A 19,824-nucleotide genomic window follows, 5' to 3' on the forward strand; every position below is an offset into this window, starting at 1 on the left:
CAGAATATGTTGCATATAAGATTGTGTGACTGTATTCCTCAGCTTATTTGACATTTTAAAAAATAAATAGGCAGAGTCATACAAATCCGGATCCCATGCATGGAGTTTCTTGATTAGATGTGAGGAAAATTGAAGTGTACGCTGCTCTTGGCAAGGTCAGATCTTCACGACTAAAGCAGCCCAATTTTGACAAACAAAAGAGCCTAGAACAATCTTGTGTTATTACAAATAAATGTCATTTATTTAAAATATCTTTACAGCATTCATAAAAAAGGTTTTGGCATTTCAAAGGGCTCTGGGAAAAGCACTCACTTGACAACACTGCCGATAACGCTCCGAGCAACACGCAAGGTGCTAATTTACACCTGGGTTTGGTACATCAAACAGAATATATAATGAGTCACACTTTCCAGTTCACACAGAATGTTGTCTAATTACGCCTGAAATTGAGAGAAAAAAAAAAAAGCTCATTATATCTGGCTCTTAGTTGTAATGATGTTAATATTTTGGTGTGAAACCTCACAATGGCATGTCAATAACACATTCAAAATATTTACATTAGCTCGCGTTTGTCTCGTATTTTTCATCTTAGTCGATGTTTTGTTGATGACAAATCGAAACATTTGTTGTCAGTGAAAGCGAAATATTTTAGTCTGTTTCGTAAAATTTTGAATATTGTATCTTTTTACGTTTTCTTTACAACAGCGCGCACCTTGGCAGCTTCCTCAAGCCTTTCTGCTTCTTCAGTGTTTGTTGGCCAAATGAAAGTTCTGCCTTCTTAAAATTACACATTAATTACATTTATTATGCTGCTTGAGTGATTTTGTCGGGATGTCATCAGACATGCAAGTTCTTGATAGCTAGCTTTATATTAACCTAACAATACCAAACTAGTAAGGGGCAGGGAAGTATGTTTCTCCAACATAGCATAGCATAACATAGCATACTAAACATAACACAGCATAACATAATGTAACGTAAGTAACGTGGCGTAACATACTAAGATAATGCAATGCAGTGTAACGTAACCCAGAATAGCATAGCATATTAAACATAGCATAATGTTACGTAATGTAACATAGCATAACATACTAACATAATGTAGCATATTATAGAATAACATAACATCACATATTAAACATAACAGTATAGCATAACGTTATGTAAATAACATGGCATAACATACTAGCATAATGTAATGCAATGTAACATAACTCAGGATAACGTAGCATATTACAGAATACCATAACATCATAACATAGCATGCTAAACATAGCACATAACATAACACAACATAACATAATCCAGCATAACGCAGCATATCACAGAATACCATAACATAGCATAACATAATGTAACATAAGTAACATGGCATAACATGCTAACATAATGTAATGCAACATAATCCAGCATAACATAGCATAGTATAGAAAATCATAACAGATAACATACTAACATAATGTATAGCATAACATACAGTAGCATACAAACATAATGTAATGTAGCGTAACATAACCCAGCATAACATAGCATATTATAGAATAACATAACATACTAACATAACGTAACATAAAGTAATGCAGTGTAACATAGCCCAGCATAACATTATAGAATAACATTACATACTAACATAACATAACATACAAACATAATGTAATGTAACATAACACAACTCAACATAATGCAGCATATTGTAGAATATCATAACATACTGACATAACAACATAGCATAACGTAATGTATAGTATAACATAGCATACTAACATAATGTAATGCAGCGTGACATAACCCAGCATAACATAGCATATTATAGAATAACATAACATACTAACATAACGTAGCATACAAACATAATGTAACACAACATAACATAATCCAACATAACGTAGCATATTATAGAATATCATAACATAACATATAACATACTAGCATAAAATAACAGCATGGCATAATGTAATGTATAGCATAACATAGGATACTAACATAATGTAATGTAGCATGACATAACAGCATAACATAAAGTAATGCAATGTAACATAGCATAACAGAACATACTAGCATAATGTAATGCAACATAACATAACCCAGCATAACGCAGCATATTATAGAATATCATAACATAACATATAACATACTAGCATAAAATAACAGCATGGCATAATGTAATGTATAGCATAACATAGGATACTAACATAATGTAATGTAGCATGACATAACATAACAGCATAACATAAAGTAATGCAATGTAACATAGCATAACAGAACATACTAACATAATGTAATGCAGCATAACATAACCCAGCATAACGCAGCATATCATAGAATACCATAACATAGCATATGAACATAATGTCACATAAAATGACATAACCCAGTATAACATAGCATGGTATAACATACTAACATAATGTAACATAACATAACACAGCATAACATATTCCATACCACATAACATTCTAACATAACATACAAACATAGTATAACATACTGTACATATAGTGTTCTATGTGTAGATTGAAATAATATGTTATTATATTATTTTTTGATTATTATATTATTGATTGACAACACAGCATATGATATTCAATGCACGCAATATTATTAGCACCTCAAAATCCTGCCCTGGCCATTTTGAAAGTTTTCAGCAAATCCAATCATTCAGCTCACTGAATGAGAGATCAATGAAAGATTAAAAAAAAAAAAGCAAGCAGAACTGTGTATACATCTGAGAAACAATTTATCAATTATTTTTTGTTGCATAACAGCCTGTACAATGCAAGCATTTTCTTTACTGCTAGTGATGATATTGTAAACACTGACTAAATTTCATGACCTTTGTAACCATACATGAGTGGCAGGAAATATTCCAGTCTTCCTTTTTACACCATAATAAGTGTATGTTGGAGTGACGTGATTTCAAAGTTGAAAGTCTAATATTCAATATTCCTCCCTCATCCTGTTTTCATAGGTATTCTTTGGGAACACGAACGCAGACAGCGTAGTGTCCTACAAGCTCCAGCAGCCGGTGTTCACTCAGTTCCTCCGTGTGCTGCCTCTCCATTGGAATCCCAATGGAAGAGTCGGGTTACGACTGGAAGCGTACGGCTGCCAATACAGTAAGGAATGGCCTGGATGCATTTAACCATAACACTAATGATGATGTGCTTTAATGGATTGCACATCATCAGATGTGCCAAGTATGGATCCGTTCTCATGATCTTAGTCAGAGGTTCTCTAATGAGAACTGCTTTTATTTGATCAGTATGGAAAACTGCTCGAGTTTCTGCATTAAAAATTAGTCTTGTGATTCTACTTCCCTTTCATGATATTTGAGAGCTCTCAGTGTGTAACCACAGTCATTGTAAGAACGCTTGCAGTAATCTGGCGAATCCATGAACCACCTGGCAAGACGAACCAAGTCTTATTTTTCTTGTGATCTTTTCTAAAGTCATTATTTTGAAAGTGTAGCTTCGGTTCAATAGCTACACCCTTCACAATGCCCTGCTGACAAATTTAGCTTGGTCTGACCAGCTACCATCTGCCAAAAAACAAGCTAGCTGATCTGATCAAGCTGGTAGACCATCTTTGCCGATTGGTAAGTTATTTTACAGCTTCCGTATTACTTGCTGAGAATTCCTACCTGCCTAAATGTTGGGTTATTTTTTGTATAAAATAGTTTCTGTGATGTAGCATTAGTAGGGGTTACCGGTTGCCAAAGGTGGTCTACCAAATATTTGCCCTGTTGTTTGGATGAACAATTAAACTGGATTTATTAGATTAACTAGCAAAATGCACTTAACTAGCAAACTAGCTTGCTAGCCATTATTACATTTCGTAGTGACGTTATCAGTTTCTGGGCGGCCAGAACATGTGACTGGGCAACACACTTGGCCAGTTCATTGCTGCAATACTTGGATATGGGGTTGCATGGTGGTGGTAGCATTCATGCCTCAGAGCTCTGGGGTTCTTGGTGTGATTCTGAGCTTGGGTTACCTTCTTTGCAGCCTTTCCATTCATGTTCTTGTGGGTTTCCTCTGGGTTGTCCAGTTTCTTCTCAGCTACATAAAAAAATACCTAGTTTGGCAAGGCTAAATTGCCCCAGGTATCAATTAGTGAATGTGTTACCTCTTTTCAACTAACAGGAAACAGGTTCCATTGTTGTTCGCGCAACAAATTTTGAACCGTTCAAAGCATTTCGAACAAAAATAAATTGTTCGGAACCTGAAAAGTTGGTTCCTAGGTGGAACCAAAACAGGCTTGTAGTACTCGAGTCTGACTCATGCCCTAATTTTAAGGACTCGTGACTTGACTTGGACTTGAGCGCTGATGACTCGGACTCGTACAACCCCGATTCCAAAAAAGTTGGGACAAAGTACAAATTGTAAATAAAAATGGAATGCAATGATGTGGAAGTTTCAAAATTCTATATTTTATTCAGAATAGAACATAGATGACATATCAAATGTTTAAACTGAGAAAATGTATCATTCAAAGAGAAAAATTAGGTGATTTTAAATTTCATGACAACAACACATCTCAAAAAAGTTGGGACAAGGCCATGTTTACCACTGTGAGACATCCCCTTTTCTCTTTACAACAGTCTGTAAACGTCTGGGGACTGAGGAGACAAGTTGCTCAAGTTTAGGGATAGGAATGTTAACCCATTCTTGACTAATGTAGGATTCTAGTTGCTCAACTGTCTTAGGTCTTTTTTGTCGTATCTTCCGTTTTATGATGCGCCAAATGTTTTCTATGGGTGAAAGATCTGGACTGCAGGCTGGCCAGTTCAGTACCCGGACCCTTCTTCTACGCAGCCATGATGCTGTAATTGATGCAGTATGTGGTTTGGCATTGTCATGTTGGAAAATGCAAGGTCTTCCCTGAAAGAGACGTCGTCTGGATGGGAGCATATGTTGCTCTAGAACCTGGATATACCTGTCAGCATTGATGGTGTCTTTCCAGATGTGTAAGCTGCCCATGCCACATGCACTAATGCAACCCCATACCATCAGAGATGCAGGCTTCTGAACGGAGTGCTGATAACAACTTGGGTCGTCCTTCTCCTCTTTAGTCCGAATGACACGGCGTCCCTGATTTCCATAAAGAACTTCACATTTTGATTTGTCTGACCACAGAACAGTTTTCCACTTTGCCACAGTCCATTTTAAATGAGCCTTGGCCCAGAGAAGACGTCTGCGCTTCTGGATCGTGTTTAGATACGGCTTCTTCTTTGAACTATAGAGTTTTAGCAGGCAACGGCGGATGGCACGGTGAATTGTGTTCACAGATAATGTTCTCTGGAAATATTCCTGAGCCCATTTTGTGATTTCCAATACAGAAGCATGCCTGTATGTGATGCAGTGCCGTCTAAGGGCCCGAAGATCACGGGCACCCAATATGGTTTTCCAGCCTTGACCCTTACGCACAGAGATTCTTCCAGATTCTCTGAATCTTTTGATGATATTATGCACTGTAGATGATGATCTGTTCAAACTCTTTGCAATTTTACACTGTCGAACTCCTTTCTGATATTGCTCCACTATTTGTCGGTGCAGAATTAGGGGGATTGGTGATCCTCTTCTCATCTTTACTTCTGAGAGCCGCTGCCACTCCAAGATGCTCTTTTTATACCCAGTCATGTTAATGACCTATTGCCAATTGACCTAATGAGTTGCAATTTGGTCCTCCAGCTGTTCCTTTTTTGTACCTTTAACTTTTCCAGCCTCTTATTGCCCCTGTCCCAGCTTTTTTGAGATGTGTTGCTGTCATGAAATTTCAAATGAGCCAATATTTGGCATGAAATTTCAAAATGTCTCACTTTCGACATTTGATATGTTGTCTATGTTCTGTTGTGAATACAATATCAGTTTTTGAGATTTGTAAATTATTGCATTCCGTTTTTATTTACAATTTGTACTTTGTCCCAACTTTTTTGGAATCGGGGTTGTACATTAACTGCATTCAGAATCGTTAATTGGAGACAAGGATTTTTTTCTTTATTTTTTGGAGCATGCCATAATAATTTGGCATAAGATATTTATATCTACATTAATTTTTGTATGAATTTCGTGCAAGAGTTTCACACCCGCACGCCTTGGCGTGTGCATAAGATAGACTCTTGGGCGCACGCCAGACAGCATGCGTGCCAAGCGGACTCTCTTGCGCACGCTGTAAATGGTTTCACATAAAGGCAGCAACAGTATCTGTCAAATGGTGCGGTTGGAGTCTTGTTATCAGACTTGACTCGGATCAGTAGTGGGCTTGACTCGGACTTGACTCGAAATTTTCTTTAATGACTTGGACTTGACTCTGACTTGAGCACTGAGGACTCCAGACCAAACTTGGACTTGAGGTTTAGTTACACGACTACAACACTGAACCAAAATACATCTGGTTTTTCCAGCACGAACCATAATGACATCAATGGATGTGTCGTTAGTTTGGAGAGGACGTGGAGCGCAGCAATGGAGAACACGATGGAAAAGGATATATCTTTAGAAAAAATGGTTTAAAAACAAATATTTGTAGTACCAGAATCAAAGCTTGCAGGTAATCAGTGCACACTGACATTTTGCGACTACTGTTGTGCATTATGTGGTGTAGTGGTTAGCACTGTCGCCTCACAGCAAGAAGGTTCAAGCTCAGCACCCGACGAGGGCCTTTCTGTGTGGAGTTTGCATGTTCTCCCCGTGTCTGCGTGGGTTTCCTCCGGGTGCTCCAGTTTCCCCCACAGTCCAAAGGCCTGCGGTTAGGTTAACATGGGGGCAGCCATGGCCTGAGGTAGGGCTGAAGTGCCCTTGAGCAAGGCACCTAACCCCCAACTGCTCCACGGGCGCTGTAGCACTCTGCCCGCTGCTCTGGGTATGTGTGTGTTCACTGCTTCAGATGGGTTAAATGCAGAGAAGGAATTTCCCTGTGTGCTTAAAGGGCTGATGACATGAACATGACTCTATGCAATTTCTTAAATAAACTATACAACATGGCAAACATGTTAGATTTCTGTTATAATTACGTGAAAAGAAGCTGTTGTTACGCAAATATCCAACTTTTAATTGCACAGCGCAAGAAAACTGGGTCCGTGGCTCGCGGCCATGCTGTGACGTCAGTGGAAGAACACGCTGCGGTTCACTGGCTGTTCTACTCTGGTTCTACTCAATGGAAATGGCGCATGAAAACGCCGGTGAACTCTCTAGTGCTAGCTCTTCCTCTTCTGGGAGTCTAGAATTGTGTTGATCTCTTCCAAATAGAATCTATGATAGCCTACCCTCTTTACCCTTTGCCTCTCGTTGCTAGGCAGCAGTTACATGAAAGCCGCAAGCTTTCACAAGCAAATACATGACTGATATCACGCCGACTTTATGATTACATTTATGATTATCATGTAGAATCTATATCTCTACGTACCTTTATCTTATGTCGTTTCACAACACATGTTCTGACAGGAGGACTGTCTTTGGATCCGGCATAGCTACACGTAGACCCCCTCTGGAATACTGGCAGTGTTGCCAGATTGGGAGGAATCCCGCCCAGTTGGGCGGTTTCAAGTGCATTTTGGTGGGTTTTGAACATATTTTGGGCGGGAAACCTCCCAATCTGGCAACACTGTGTAGGCACTGCTGATGGTAGTAACACACATTTGTGATGAACTGAACACCCAAGAGATTCTTTTAAGCTGGGAAGGGTGTCAAAACAATCCAAATCAAAGTGTTCAGAGCACAGGACGGATGTTGGTGAGGGCTCCCACTTGTCACGAGTGCGCCTGACTTGCTTCACCCACTTCGCATGCAGCTCGGGATCTCTGGGAAACTTGAATAAACTTACCCCATCCTTGTAGGTTTTGGAGCAAAAGCCGGCAACACAACACGAATGCATAATAACTGATATATATATATATATATATATATATATATATATATATATATATATATATATATATATATATATAATGTATAATAATAATACTAATAATGACAAACTGAACACCTGTCGCATCAACAACAAACTGGTAAGTTAGGAGGAAGGTTCTTTCGCTGATGTCATATAGCTCCTCCTCCTCTTTCGTCTCCTGGGTGCTGCAGCCCCGTCAAATTTGCCCAAATAGCCGCGTTTTTTTATCATAACTTGTAAAATAGGCGCCTTCGTGAATTAATATATGGATCATCGGGAATTACTTTTTATGTTATAAAACATCGCCAAAGATGTCAAAAACATGTCATCAGCACTTTAAGTCTGTGCTTGAGTGTATGTGCGACAAATAAAGGCTTCTCTCTTCTTCTTCTCTCTTCTTCTCTGTTCATGATGCATCTTTGATTACAACAGTTCCGCTCAAAAGTGGTGAAAATGTGGGCCGGTTCGCTAGCTGGCACATAGGTTCAAAGAATCCTGAATGGAACTGGTTCAAGAACATGTTCCCTGTTGGTCGAAAAGGGGTGTGTGTGGTGCCATCCAGGGTGTATCGCCACCTCTGAATGAATAAATGTAACAGAAATGACTGTCTAACTGGCTGTCTTTTTTTTGTAATGGCACAACATAGAACAGCCAAACAACCTGGTGTAAACAGGGACATCGCGGTGTTGTAGTTGAGTCAGTAAACCTCGAGTCTGAGTCCAGTCTCGAGTCCCCAGTGTTCAAGTCCGAGTCATCAAAGAAAATTTCGAGTCAAGTCCACTATTGATCCGAGTCAAGTCCACTACAAGCCGCGCTATCAACAGAGCAAATAACATGAGAGAGGGTCAACGCTAGCTAGTTCATCGCTCAGCAAGCAAGCCCCGCTATCAACAGGGCAATGAACTTAGTGTGTCACTTCCTTCTCTGGTACCCCTTTTCCACCAAATCAGTTCCAGGGCTGGTTCGGGGCCAGTGCTGGTGCTGGTTCACAACTTGTTCAACTTGCGAGCCAGCTGAGAACCAGTTTGCTTTTCCATAGCTCGCAGTGCTAAGGGGAGCCATGTCATTACGTCGCTGTATACGTCAGTTACGTCGCTGCGTTTGCATAAACCTTGGCGCGAATATCGAAGCAAAAACAACACGGAGAAGAAGAAGAAGCAGCAACAACAACAACAATAATGGATGACTTCACGTTTGTACAGCTGCTGCTTCTTGTCGCTTAAAAATGGCGACCTTTCGCGGTCTTGCGATTGTTGTTGGTCTTAACAACTCCGCCCCCCCGACGTAAGCGGTTCTTTCCTCTGGCCCAGCAAAGAGTTGGTGCTAGCCTGGAACCGGTTTTTCTGGCCCCAGAGCCAGTTCTTTGTCAGTGGAAACAGAAAACCCGGTTCCAAACTAAGCACTGGCCCCGAACCAGCCCTGGAACTGCTTTGGTGGAAAAGGGGCATGGGTGGAGTCTTGCCAAATGACGACTGAAGTTCAAGGTTGTCCCTGTCATCTCCTCGATAGTTCTTCTATATATGGAACACACAGCACTGCATTTTTTCCCACCGCACGAGAAGTCTGTATAAGCAAAGCGGACAATCCTAGCGGCGTCTCTCCAGGCATTTTAGCGCCATTAACATTAGTTTGTTCCTGAACATGACGTATGAACAGGTGAATGTTGCACAAAATTATTTAAAAAATTAATGCAGATATTTATATCTTATGCGAAATTATATGCATTCGGACTCGTCTCCAATTTACGAGTCCGAATGCAGTTAATGCACGAGTCCGAGTCATCAGTGCTCAAGTCCAAGTCAAGTCGCGAGTCCTTAAAATCAGGGCACGAGTCGGACTCGAGTACTACAAGCCTGGGACATTGTGACTGTGACGTCTTTTCTTGTGTGTAAGGTTTTGCAGCGTAGTCTTTCTTAACACTTGAGAGAAATATGGATAATAATGCATTGCCCTACATCAGCTAGTAAGAAACTATAGCAATTAGGTGCTTCTAGTTTCACCATTAGCACGAAATATATCATCGCACAACCTCATCTCACCTCATCTCATGCCGCTTTATCCTGTTCTACAGGGTCGCGGGCAAGCTGGAGCCTATCCCAGCTGACTACGGGCGAAAGGCGGGGTACACCCTGGACAAGTCGCCAGGTCATCACAGGGCTGACACATAGACACAGACAACCATTCACGGTCAATTTAGAGTCACCAGTTAACCTAACCTGCATGTCTTTGGACTGTGGGGGAAACCGGAGCACCCGGAGGAAACCCACGCGGACACGGGGAGAACATGCAAACTCCGCACAGAAAGGCCCTCGCCGGCCACGGGGCTCGAACCCGGACCTTCTCGCTGTGAGGCGACAGTGCTAACCACTACACCACCGTGCCGCCAGCTAAAATTGTCTCTGCTTTAAATAATAAGTATCTGCAGAGTGATTTGAGAAAAGTATATTCATATACAACGTTCAGTATATGAATTTTCACTGTAGGTGTTACACACACAAAAAGCAAACACACACACACACACAGGATGCCAAATACCACAGAAATTCCCCTAATGTGAAATGTAATTTTCTCTGCTTCAGTGAAATTTAAATACGCTACTTACAATGTCCCATGACAAAATAGTTCTTCGCAACATGAAGTCGTTCGTGTCGCTAAATTCCGAATATTGGATTTCTTATCTCAAAAGTAAGAGCAGCTCGAGCCATTTAAATCTGGCTGCAGCTCACATGGCTAATTTATGTTTTGCTGTATCCAAATGCAGCATGTGATTGCCTTCTCTTTTCTCGCTTTCTGCTGCTGCTGGACGGACTCTGTGCGCGTTTGCCATTGTTAGCAGTCAGCAGAGGTGCTCCGGATAGAGAAGCATATAGACGCAGAGCAATTACTCATCTTGACTCATTCCCACTCTCTCTGCTATTTTCGCAATCTATTCTTCCCCGGAAACCGTGCTCCATGCATCGATGCTTTGGATCGGTCCATTAGCTGACCTTTAAAAGGGTGCTGGAGTGTTTCGAAAACTTTTGGATGAACCTACGTTTGGTTGCATAATTAACGGAACATAGCCTTCGGAGCAGGAATTCTGGAAGAGCTGTGTTGTGTGACACCGCTCATTAATAAGGGTTAATGGTGTAACAGTGATTTGACACGAAGGAGCAAAGGCAGTTGACCTTGTTGAGTTTATTTGAGTCAGGTCCCCTGGGATTTGAGACATGTTTCTGAACAGAAACCCATGAAAACTGGGCAGATGTGTCAATCTCCCTATACATTTTCCTTATAGGATTTACACCAACGCTATGTCACCAAAAGTATGTGGACACCTGATCTTCAAACCCATATGTTGGCCTCTCTCGGCTCCAGCGACAGAGGCATAATGTGACAGGGTGCCCGTCACTACAGTTGAGTATGTGCTCTGACTGCCATACCAATGAGCCTGGCTCTTTGGTGTTGTGGTCAGGGTGCAGGTTTGGTACTCTGTAGACCTGGGTTCAAGGCAGGATAAAGTGACTGCGCTCTCGCTTTGCTACAGTTGGTGTCAGAAGTGGGATGGCTTGCCGTGAGGCCACTGGAGGTGTGCCCTGCGTGTGAGCCGTACGAGGGACCCCCAGGATAGGTGGCCCCTGTGTGAGGGACCCCAGAGATGGGTGAAGCACAACTGCGTGGGAGAAGTACGGCTGGGGGATGTGTGAGGGACGCCTGTGTGTGTGAAGTGCATGGGTGCGCCTCCTGAAGGGGAGGGCAGTGCCCGTCACTACAGTTGAATATGTGTTCTGACTGCCATACCAACGAGCCTGGCTCTTTGGTGTTGTGGTCAGGGTGCAGGTTTGGTACTCTGTAGGCCTGGGTTCAAGGCAGGATAAGGTGACTGCGCTCTCTTGCTTCACTACACATGACATTTGAATCTGTCAGACCCAGTGAAGTGAGAATGTCTGTAGGTAGGTTCTAGGAAAAGAGGTGTGGTCATTCTGTGTCAGTCCCAGTGAAATAGGATTGACCTCTCTATCAGTTACGATGAAAGAGGTGTGGCCAATTTGACAGTTCCATTGTAGTTTCAGAGGCCTCTGTCAGTTCCACTGAAGTGGGAGTGGCCTCTGTTAGTTACAGTGAAAGAGGTGTGGCCTTAGTGTCGGTCAGTTGCAGTGAGGTGGGAGTGGTCTCTCTGTGCGCTCCAGTGAAAGAGGCATGACCAAAGGCATGGCCGTGTTGTCTTACGTGACAAATGAAATTTTGCTGAGGAGTTTGAGAAGCTGTATAGCTGCATCTCCTTAAACAAAGTCAGTTTGCTGCAGAAATACCATTATGGTCCCATGGTGATTATAGGTAACTGAGAATATGCTATAAATTCCTCCAAATGCATTTTAACTTGACTAAAGAGCAATAACAACCAATGTTTGGTGAAATCCGTCAACCTCTTCACTGACTTTAATGGTGCGGCGGGTCATTCTGGACCCAGGAAGTGGTCATACGTCTGCAGTTCTCGCGACAACTTGGTCTTCCCTGGCATGACCTCTTGAGTCTATAAGTTCCAATAAAGTGGGAGTAGCCTTTCTGTCAGCCCAATGGACTTTGTGTCAATTCTTTGTTTGCATTCACGTGACTTTTGGCCTCCTGGTTCACTTCCTGTTTCCAAGTGACGGGCAACAATCAAAGGTGGTGTCCAAGCCAAGTACGCATCCGTCGTCATCTTGTGGAAAACATTCTCCATCTGACTCTTAACGGACTGGAACCAAAAGCAAAATCGAGATATCAAGAAAAAATATATATTTATACGATGTATTGGAACCCTACAGCTTAAAAAAGACAGACTTTTCAAACGATTTCAATAACTTTCAGTTCAACATACAGTTTCCAACCATACTGGGAGTCCAAACATTGTTTTACACAAAGAATCAAATGAATGCTTTCAAAAGTCTTGAAGCCTGTAACTTTTTCGTTTGTGGCTGGGTTCATGATATTGGAATAAGACAATAATAAAGGACAATAATGGTCTTATTTTTGCAAGGGTTAGTAACGTACGCTGAAGTGTAGCATGTGATTCAAGTCAGAGCTGCAGTAGGCGTTTTTTACCGTGATAACTTTGATTTTAGATCCATAAAGTTGACATACATACCTTTAACAAAATGATCGCCAGGCTTGTAGTACTCGAGTCCGGACTCGTGCCCTAATTTTAAGGACTCATGACTTGACTTGGATTTGAGCACTGATGACTCGGACTTGGACTCGGACTCGTACATTAACTGCATTCAGAATTGTAAATTGGAGATGAGGATTTTTTCTTTATTTTTTGTAACATGCCATAATAATTTGGCATAAGATATTTATATCTGCATTAATTTTTGTAGTAATTTCGTGCAAGAGTGTCACACCTGTGCGCCTTGGCGCATGCATCAGATAGACTCTTGGGCGTGCTCCGGACAGCGTGCGTGCCAAGCACACGCCGTAAACGACTCACACGGGATTAAAGCGCAATCAGCGCACCGATATAAAAACTGTGAAAACACACTTACTTTGCGAAGTATTGAGTTGCATTGCTGACACATTACCAAGCCTATTTCCGTGTTTGGTTTCCTGATCCCTGATTTCCTGTTTCTCGTCTTTGATTCTGCCGAGTCTACGATCGCCTGTTTGCGCCTCGCTTGACCTATTGCCTGTTTCACCGTTTCACGATTTTGCCTGCCATTCTGGATTGTTTACCGTCTTCACTTGTATTAATAAACACACCTTCTGCACTTACATCCGTCTCCCAACCATCTCTGACAGAATACTTCACACTCCCTGACAAAGAGAAGCACATTCACCTGTTCATACGTCATGTTCAGGAAGAAACTAACGTTAATGGCTCTAAAACAGCCACCGTCAACATGGTGCGGTTGGAGTCTTGTTCTCGGACTCGACTCGAAATTTTTTTTAAGGACTTGGACTTGAACACTGGGGACTCGAGACTTGACTCAGACTCGAGGTTTATTGACTCGACTACGACACTGATGATCACTGCAAACATGAGCATGTGGACTCGCGGTTCCTTTTGAATGCAGTGAAAGGTTTGCAAGCCATTTTTCATGGCGTTTTCTGGTGTTTTGGGCTATTTTTTGTTCTTTCACCCTTGTGCATGACTTCTTTTGGTATCCTTTGGTTTGAACATCCAAATACAGAGCAACAATCTGGTGTATTTGGAGGCAAAACACAATAAACTACTGCAAAGCGACTGTAAACAAATAAACAAATATGATGCCGGCCTGTCAGCTGGAACGCCGAAGACGTAATGAGGCGGATCAGTACCGGAAGTGATGTCTATTGCAAAAAAAAAAGAATTTCATTGAGGTAGGAGTGGTCTCTGTCGGTTCCAGTGAAAGAGGCGTGGCCTACATGATTGTCAGTTGCAGTGAAGTGTGAGTGGCCTCTCTGTGAGTCCAACTGAAGAAGGCATGGCCTTCTGTTCCTTAAAGCTTGCAACGTAAATCTGTATTAGTTATTGAAAGGGCTGTAAATTATAGTATTTAAAAGTACATTTATTTCATTTATTTTGACTGACAGTTTTATTAATTCCTACAGAAATGGACATCATATCATGTAGAAACACACATTTTGATTTACAACCCCGATTCCAAAAAAGTTGGGATAAAGTGCAAATTGTAAATAAAAACGGAATGCAATCATTTACAAATCTCAAAAGCTGATATTGTATTCACAATAGAACATAGACAACATATCAAATGTCGAAAGTGAGACATTTTGAAATTTCATGCCAAATATTGGCTCATTTGAAATTTCATGACAGCAACACATCTCAAAAAAGTTGGGACAGGGGCAATAAGAGGCTGGAAAAGTTAAAGGTACAAAAAAGGAACAGCTGGAGGACCAAATTGCAACTCATTAGGTCAATTGGCAATAGGTCATTAACATGACTGGGTATAAAAAGAGCATCTTGGAGTGGCAGCGGCTCTCAGAAGTAAAGATGGGAAGAGGATCACCAATCCCCCTAATTCTGCGCCAACAAATAGTGGAGCAATATCAGAAAGGAGTTCGACAGTGTAAAATTGCAAAGAGTTTGAACATATCATCATCTACAGTGCATAATATCATCAAAAGATTCAGAGAATCTGGAAGAATCTCTGTGCGTAAGGGTCAAGGCCGGAAAACCATACTGGGTGCCCGTGATCTTCGGGCCCTTAGACAGCACTGCATCACATACAGGCATGCTTCTGTATTGGAAATCGCAAAATGGGCTCAAAAATATTTCCAGAGAACATTATCTGTGAACACAATTCACCGTGCCATCCGCCGTCGCCAGCTAAAACTCTATAGTTCAAAGAAGAAGCCGTATCTAAACATGATCGAGAAGCGCAGACGTCTTCTCTGGGCCAAGGCTCATTTAAAATGGACTGTGGCAAAGTGGAAAACTGTTCTGTGGTCAGACGAATCAAAATTTGAAGTTCTTTATGGAAATCAGGGACGCCGTGTCATTCGGACTAAAGAGGAGAAGGACGACACAAGTTGTTATCAGCGCTCAGTTCAGAAGCCTGCATCTCTGATGGTATGGGGTTGCATTAGTGCGTGTGGCATGGGCAGCTTACACATCTGGAAAGACACCATCAATGCTGAAAGGTATATCCAGGTTCTAGAGCAACATATGCTCCCATCCAGACGACGTCTCTTTCAGGGAAGACCTTGCATTTTCCAACATGACAATGCCAAACCACATACTGCATCAATTACAGCATCATGGCTGCGTAGAAGAAGGGTCCGGGTACTGAACTGGCCAGCCTGCAGTCCAGATCTTTCACCCATAGAAAACATTTGGCGCATCATAAAATGGAAGATACGACAAAAAAGGCCTAAGACAGTTGAGCAACTAGAATCCTACATTAGACAAGAATGGGTTAACATTCCTATCCCTAAACTTGAGCAACTTGTCTCCTCAGTCCCCAGACGTTTACAGACTGTTGTAAAGAGAAAAGGGGATGTCTCACAGTGGTAAACATGGCCTTGTCCCAACTTTTTTGAGATGTGTTGTTGTCATGAAATTTAAAATCACCTAATTTTTCTCTTTAAATGATACATTTCCTCAGTTTAAACATTTGATATGTCATCTATGTTCTATTCTGAATAAAATATAGAATTTTGAAACTTCCACATCATTGCATTCCATTTTTATTTACAATTTGTACTTTGTCCCAACTTTTTTGGAATCGGGGTTGTAAAATTCAGCGGACGATATCATGTCCTGTGTATTTTTGCAGAATCCGACGTGATCAGCTTCGATGGAGGCAGCTACTTGCTCTTCAAGCTTGATCCAGTCACCGGTCCATCGCCCAAAGACCTGCTAACGATGAACTTCAAAACCCTTCACAACTCTGGAGTCTTGATGCACATGGAAGGCAATCGTGGACACACCCTGAGTCTGGAGTTACTCAAAGGAAAACTCTTCGTACATCTCAGAAAAGGTAGTCTCACCCTCACTCAGGAGTTCCTCAGTAAAGGTACTGTTATGCATCTTTCTTGGAATGTCCCTGGAGCCTGCAGCAGATTATCTGCTGTATTGATGGCACTCAGGCATTCGTGTCTTGTGTGTGTTTTATGCAAGAGAAAAAGCTTTCAAGCATTGTCAGTGATCCAGGCTAACGCTCTACCACTTAGAATGCCATCTGCATGTGCACGCAGTTTAGGAGCCCTGTGCCAACTTCACGCAGTGACTGCAGCTTTCTGTTGTGCCCAATAAAGCCAGTTTTAGCTCGCCCTTCCTGGAGAGATATTCGGCGCCATGCAATTCCTGGCAGCATTCGTGTACAATCATAAACAAATCCACCAAGTATGTGTAAATGTGGTGACACAACACGGTTATAAAACCAGCAGAAATGAGCAAGTGTTAATTTAGGGCTTTAGTATGCAAAACAAAATCAGGATCCCCTTTTTTCCCCCCAGTATGAGAGTATATTTTGTCTGAATTTGAATACTGACTCATTTTTAGTTCTGCAATATCATTTAAAGAAGAACTGAAGTCATTTTTAAACTTGCTTTATTTCTTAATTAACGTGTTATTCAATGACGTTTTCGGTTTTAGTAACCTTATATCGTGACTCGTATTGGCAACTAATTGCAATTAAATATTATACTTATCGGCCTATTCGGTTTTTAGCCATGTTGAATTTAGTTCGTTTGGTCGACGGCAGGCGCCGCTTATCCGCGCAATCTTCACGAGACTTGTGCGAGACTTCGAAACGTGAAGTGTCAGCCAGGTGTCAGTGCCGCCATTTTGAAAACTGTTTTCCAAACGAAGTATTGCACAAAAACGAGTTTAAATGACGATTACTGCCTACTTTTTTCAAACTTTCCTGATTGCTATCAAACCAAACAAAACTTCCGGCTTGATTACGTCAGCATTCGAAAGAGGGCGTCCTACGATGTCTCGCACAGGTCTCAACGAATCTCGTTTACGGCCATTGCTTTGACATACGGACTGATATATTACATAGTATATTTCAAACACTCATAACTTGCTATAGCAGCGACAAAATAGCGATCAAAAATGCATTCCTATATTTAATAAAATGAGATAAATAGAATTTTGATAATAAAAACTCTGCCTTCGGTTCTCCTTTAAATTAAAACCAAATCGTTTCTTATGATGGATGAGCGATTAGGTGTTGTTTCGCAAGGCCAGAAATAGATATAAGCTGATGAGAACTGTGCTACTGAGTCCATCAAAGCAATGATCACTCCACCTCTCTCAGGTCCAGCGCTCACTTTCTCACTGTGCATGCCTCCAGCATTTCTGACAAACTTCTAACAATTTAGAGCCATCTTTAGAGAAGGTTTAAGGTGAACTTGAAGTAAACATGCCTTCAACAGATGATGAAATAAAAGCCTTTATATCTTGCACTAATGTCGAGAAACTGTACAGAAGTCTGAGGCAGAAAGATCTAACCACGTGCTGTGTTCAATTAGATCTCAGCACATGTGCTGCACTAAGAACAATGTTGGAAAAAGATCACTAACAGATATTTACAGTGCTTCAGCTCACTGCTTTTTTTTTTTTTAATGAGTATTAACATGCATTATAGCAGAACAGAGTGTGGGAGAGACTCAGTGCATTTAACTTCACCACTTCAGCACTTTATTCCACATTGTGTAATCTGTCCCTCTCGTGTTGTAAAGCTGCATCAAATATCGCCTTCTCATAAACATGCGCAACTTTCTGCTCACGTCTGTGCTGCTTTCTTATTCGTTTGTTTGTTTGTTGCATTTCACTTATTACACTTGATTAATTCCAGCATTTGTTTTACTACTTATTTGTTTGTTTGCTTTTTAAATATTTACATTAGCATGTATCGTTGTTGTATTTTACATTAATGTCATTAATAACAACAACTACTACTACTACTAATAATAATAACAACAACAGCTAATAACAACAACAACAGCTAATAACAACTCCTACTAATAACAACAACAATTACGCTAATAACAACAACAGTGACTAATACCAACAACTAATAATAATAACAGCAACACCAACTACTAAAAACAACTGTTACTACTAATAACAACAACATTGACTAATAACAACAACAACTGTTACTACTAACAACAACATTGACTAATAACAGCAACAACAACATTGACTAATAACAACAACAACTGTTACTACTAATAACAACATTGACTAATAAAAACAACTCCTACTAATAACAGCAACAGCAACAACAACTATTACTACTAATAACAACAACATATTGACTAATAACAACAACAACAACTATTACTACTAATAACAACAAAATTGACTAATAACAACAACAACTATTACTACTAATAACAACATTGACTAATAAGAACAACTGTTACTACTAATAATAACAGCAACAACTACTAATAACAACTATTACTACTAATAACAACAACAATTACGCTAATAACAACAACAGTGACTAATACCAACAACTAATAATAATAACAGCAACAACAACTACTAATAACAACAACTGTTACTACTAATAACAACAACATTGACTAATAACAACAACAACTGTTACTACTAATAACAACATTGACTAATAACAGCAACAGCAACAACTATTACTACTAATAACAACAACATTGACTAATAACAACAACAACTGTTACTACTAATAACAACATTGACTAATAAAAACAACAACTATTACTACTAATAACAACAACATATTGACTATTACTACTAATAACAACATTGACTAATAACAACAACTATTACTACTAATAACAACAACATTGACTAATAACAACAACTATTACTACTAATAACAACAACATTGACTAATAACAACAACAACTATTACTACTAATAACAACATTGACTAATAAGAACAACTGTTACTACTAATAATAACAGCAACAACTACTAATAACAACTATTACTACTAATAACAACAACATTGACTAATAACAACAACAACTATTACTACTAATAACAACAACATTGACTAATAAGAACAACTGTTACTACTAATAACAACAGCAACAACTACTAATAACAACTATTACTACTAATAACAACAACATTGACTAATAACAACAACAACTATTACTACTAATAACAACAACATTGACTAATAACAACAACAACAACTATTACTACTAATAACAACAACATTGACTAATAACAACAACTATTACTACTAATAACAACAACATTGACTAATAACAACAACTATTACTACTAATAACAACATTGACTAATAAGAACAACTGTTACTACTAATAATAACAGCAACAACTACTAATAACAACTATTTTGACTAATAACAACAACATTGATTAATAACGACAGCAACAACTACTACTTCTACTACTAACAACAACAACAACAAATATAACAACAACTCCGACAAATAACAACTAACAACAACAACAACAACGAATAACTCCTAATAACAACTATTACTATTAATTGCAACGATG

At 40.1% G+C, this 19,824-nt stretch overlaps 1 protein-coding gene across 1 annotated transcript in view; it reads left to right on the plus strand.

The window, feature by feature from the left end:
• Nucleotides 1–19,824, plus strand: part of cntnap3 (contactin associated protein family member 3) — a 332,581-nt gene that overhangs the window by 97,440 nt on the left and 215,317 nt on the right. Inside the window, exons 4-5 of the mRNA XM_060909607.1 lie at nt 2,969–3,116; nt 16,125–16,358. Of these exons, the coding sequence (XP_060765590.1) occupies nt 2,969–3,116; nt 16,125–16,358 (382 nt within the window). The remainder of the gene's footprint in view (nt 1–2,968; nt 3,117–16,124; nt 16,359–19,824) is intronic.

The sequence above is a fragment of the Neoarius graeffei genome, chromosome 25 (genome assembly GCF_027579695.1).
Source record: "Neoarius graeffei isolate fNeoGra1 chromosome 25, fNeoGra1.pri, whole genome shotgun sequence".
NCBI classification, from domain to species: Eukaryota; Metazoa; Chordata; class Actinopteri; order Siluriformes; family Ariidae; genus Neoarius; species Neoarius graeffei.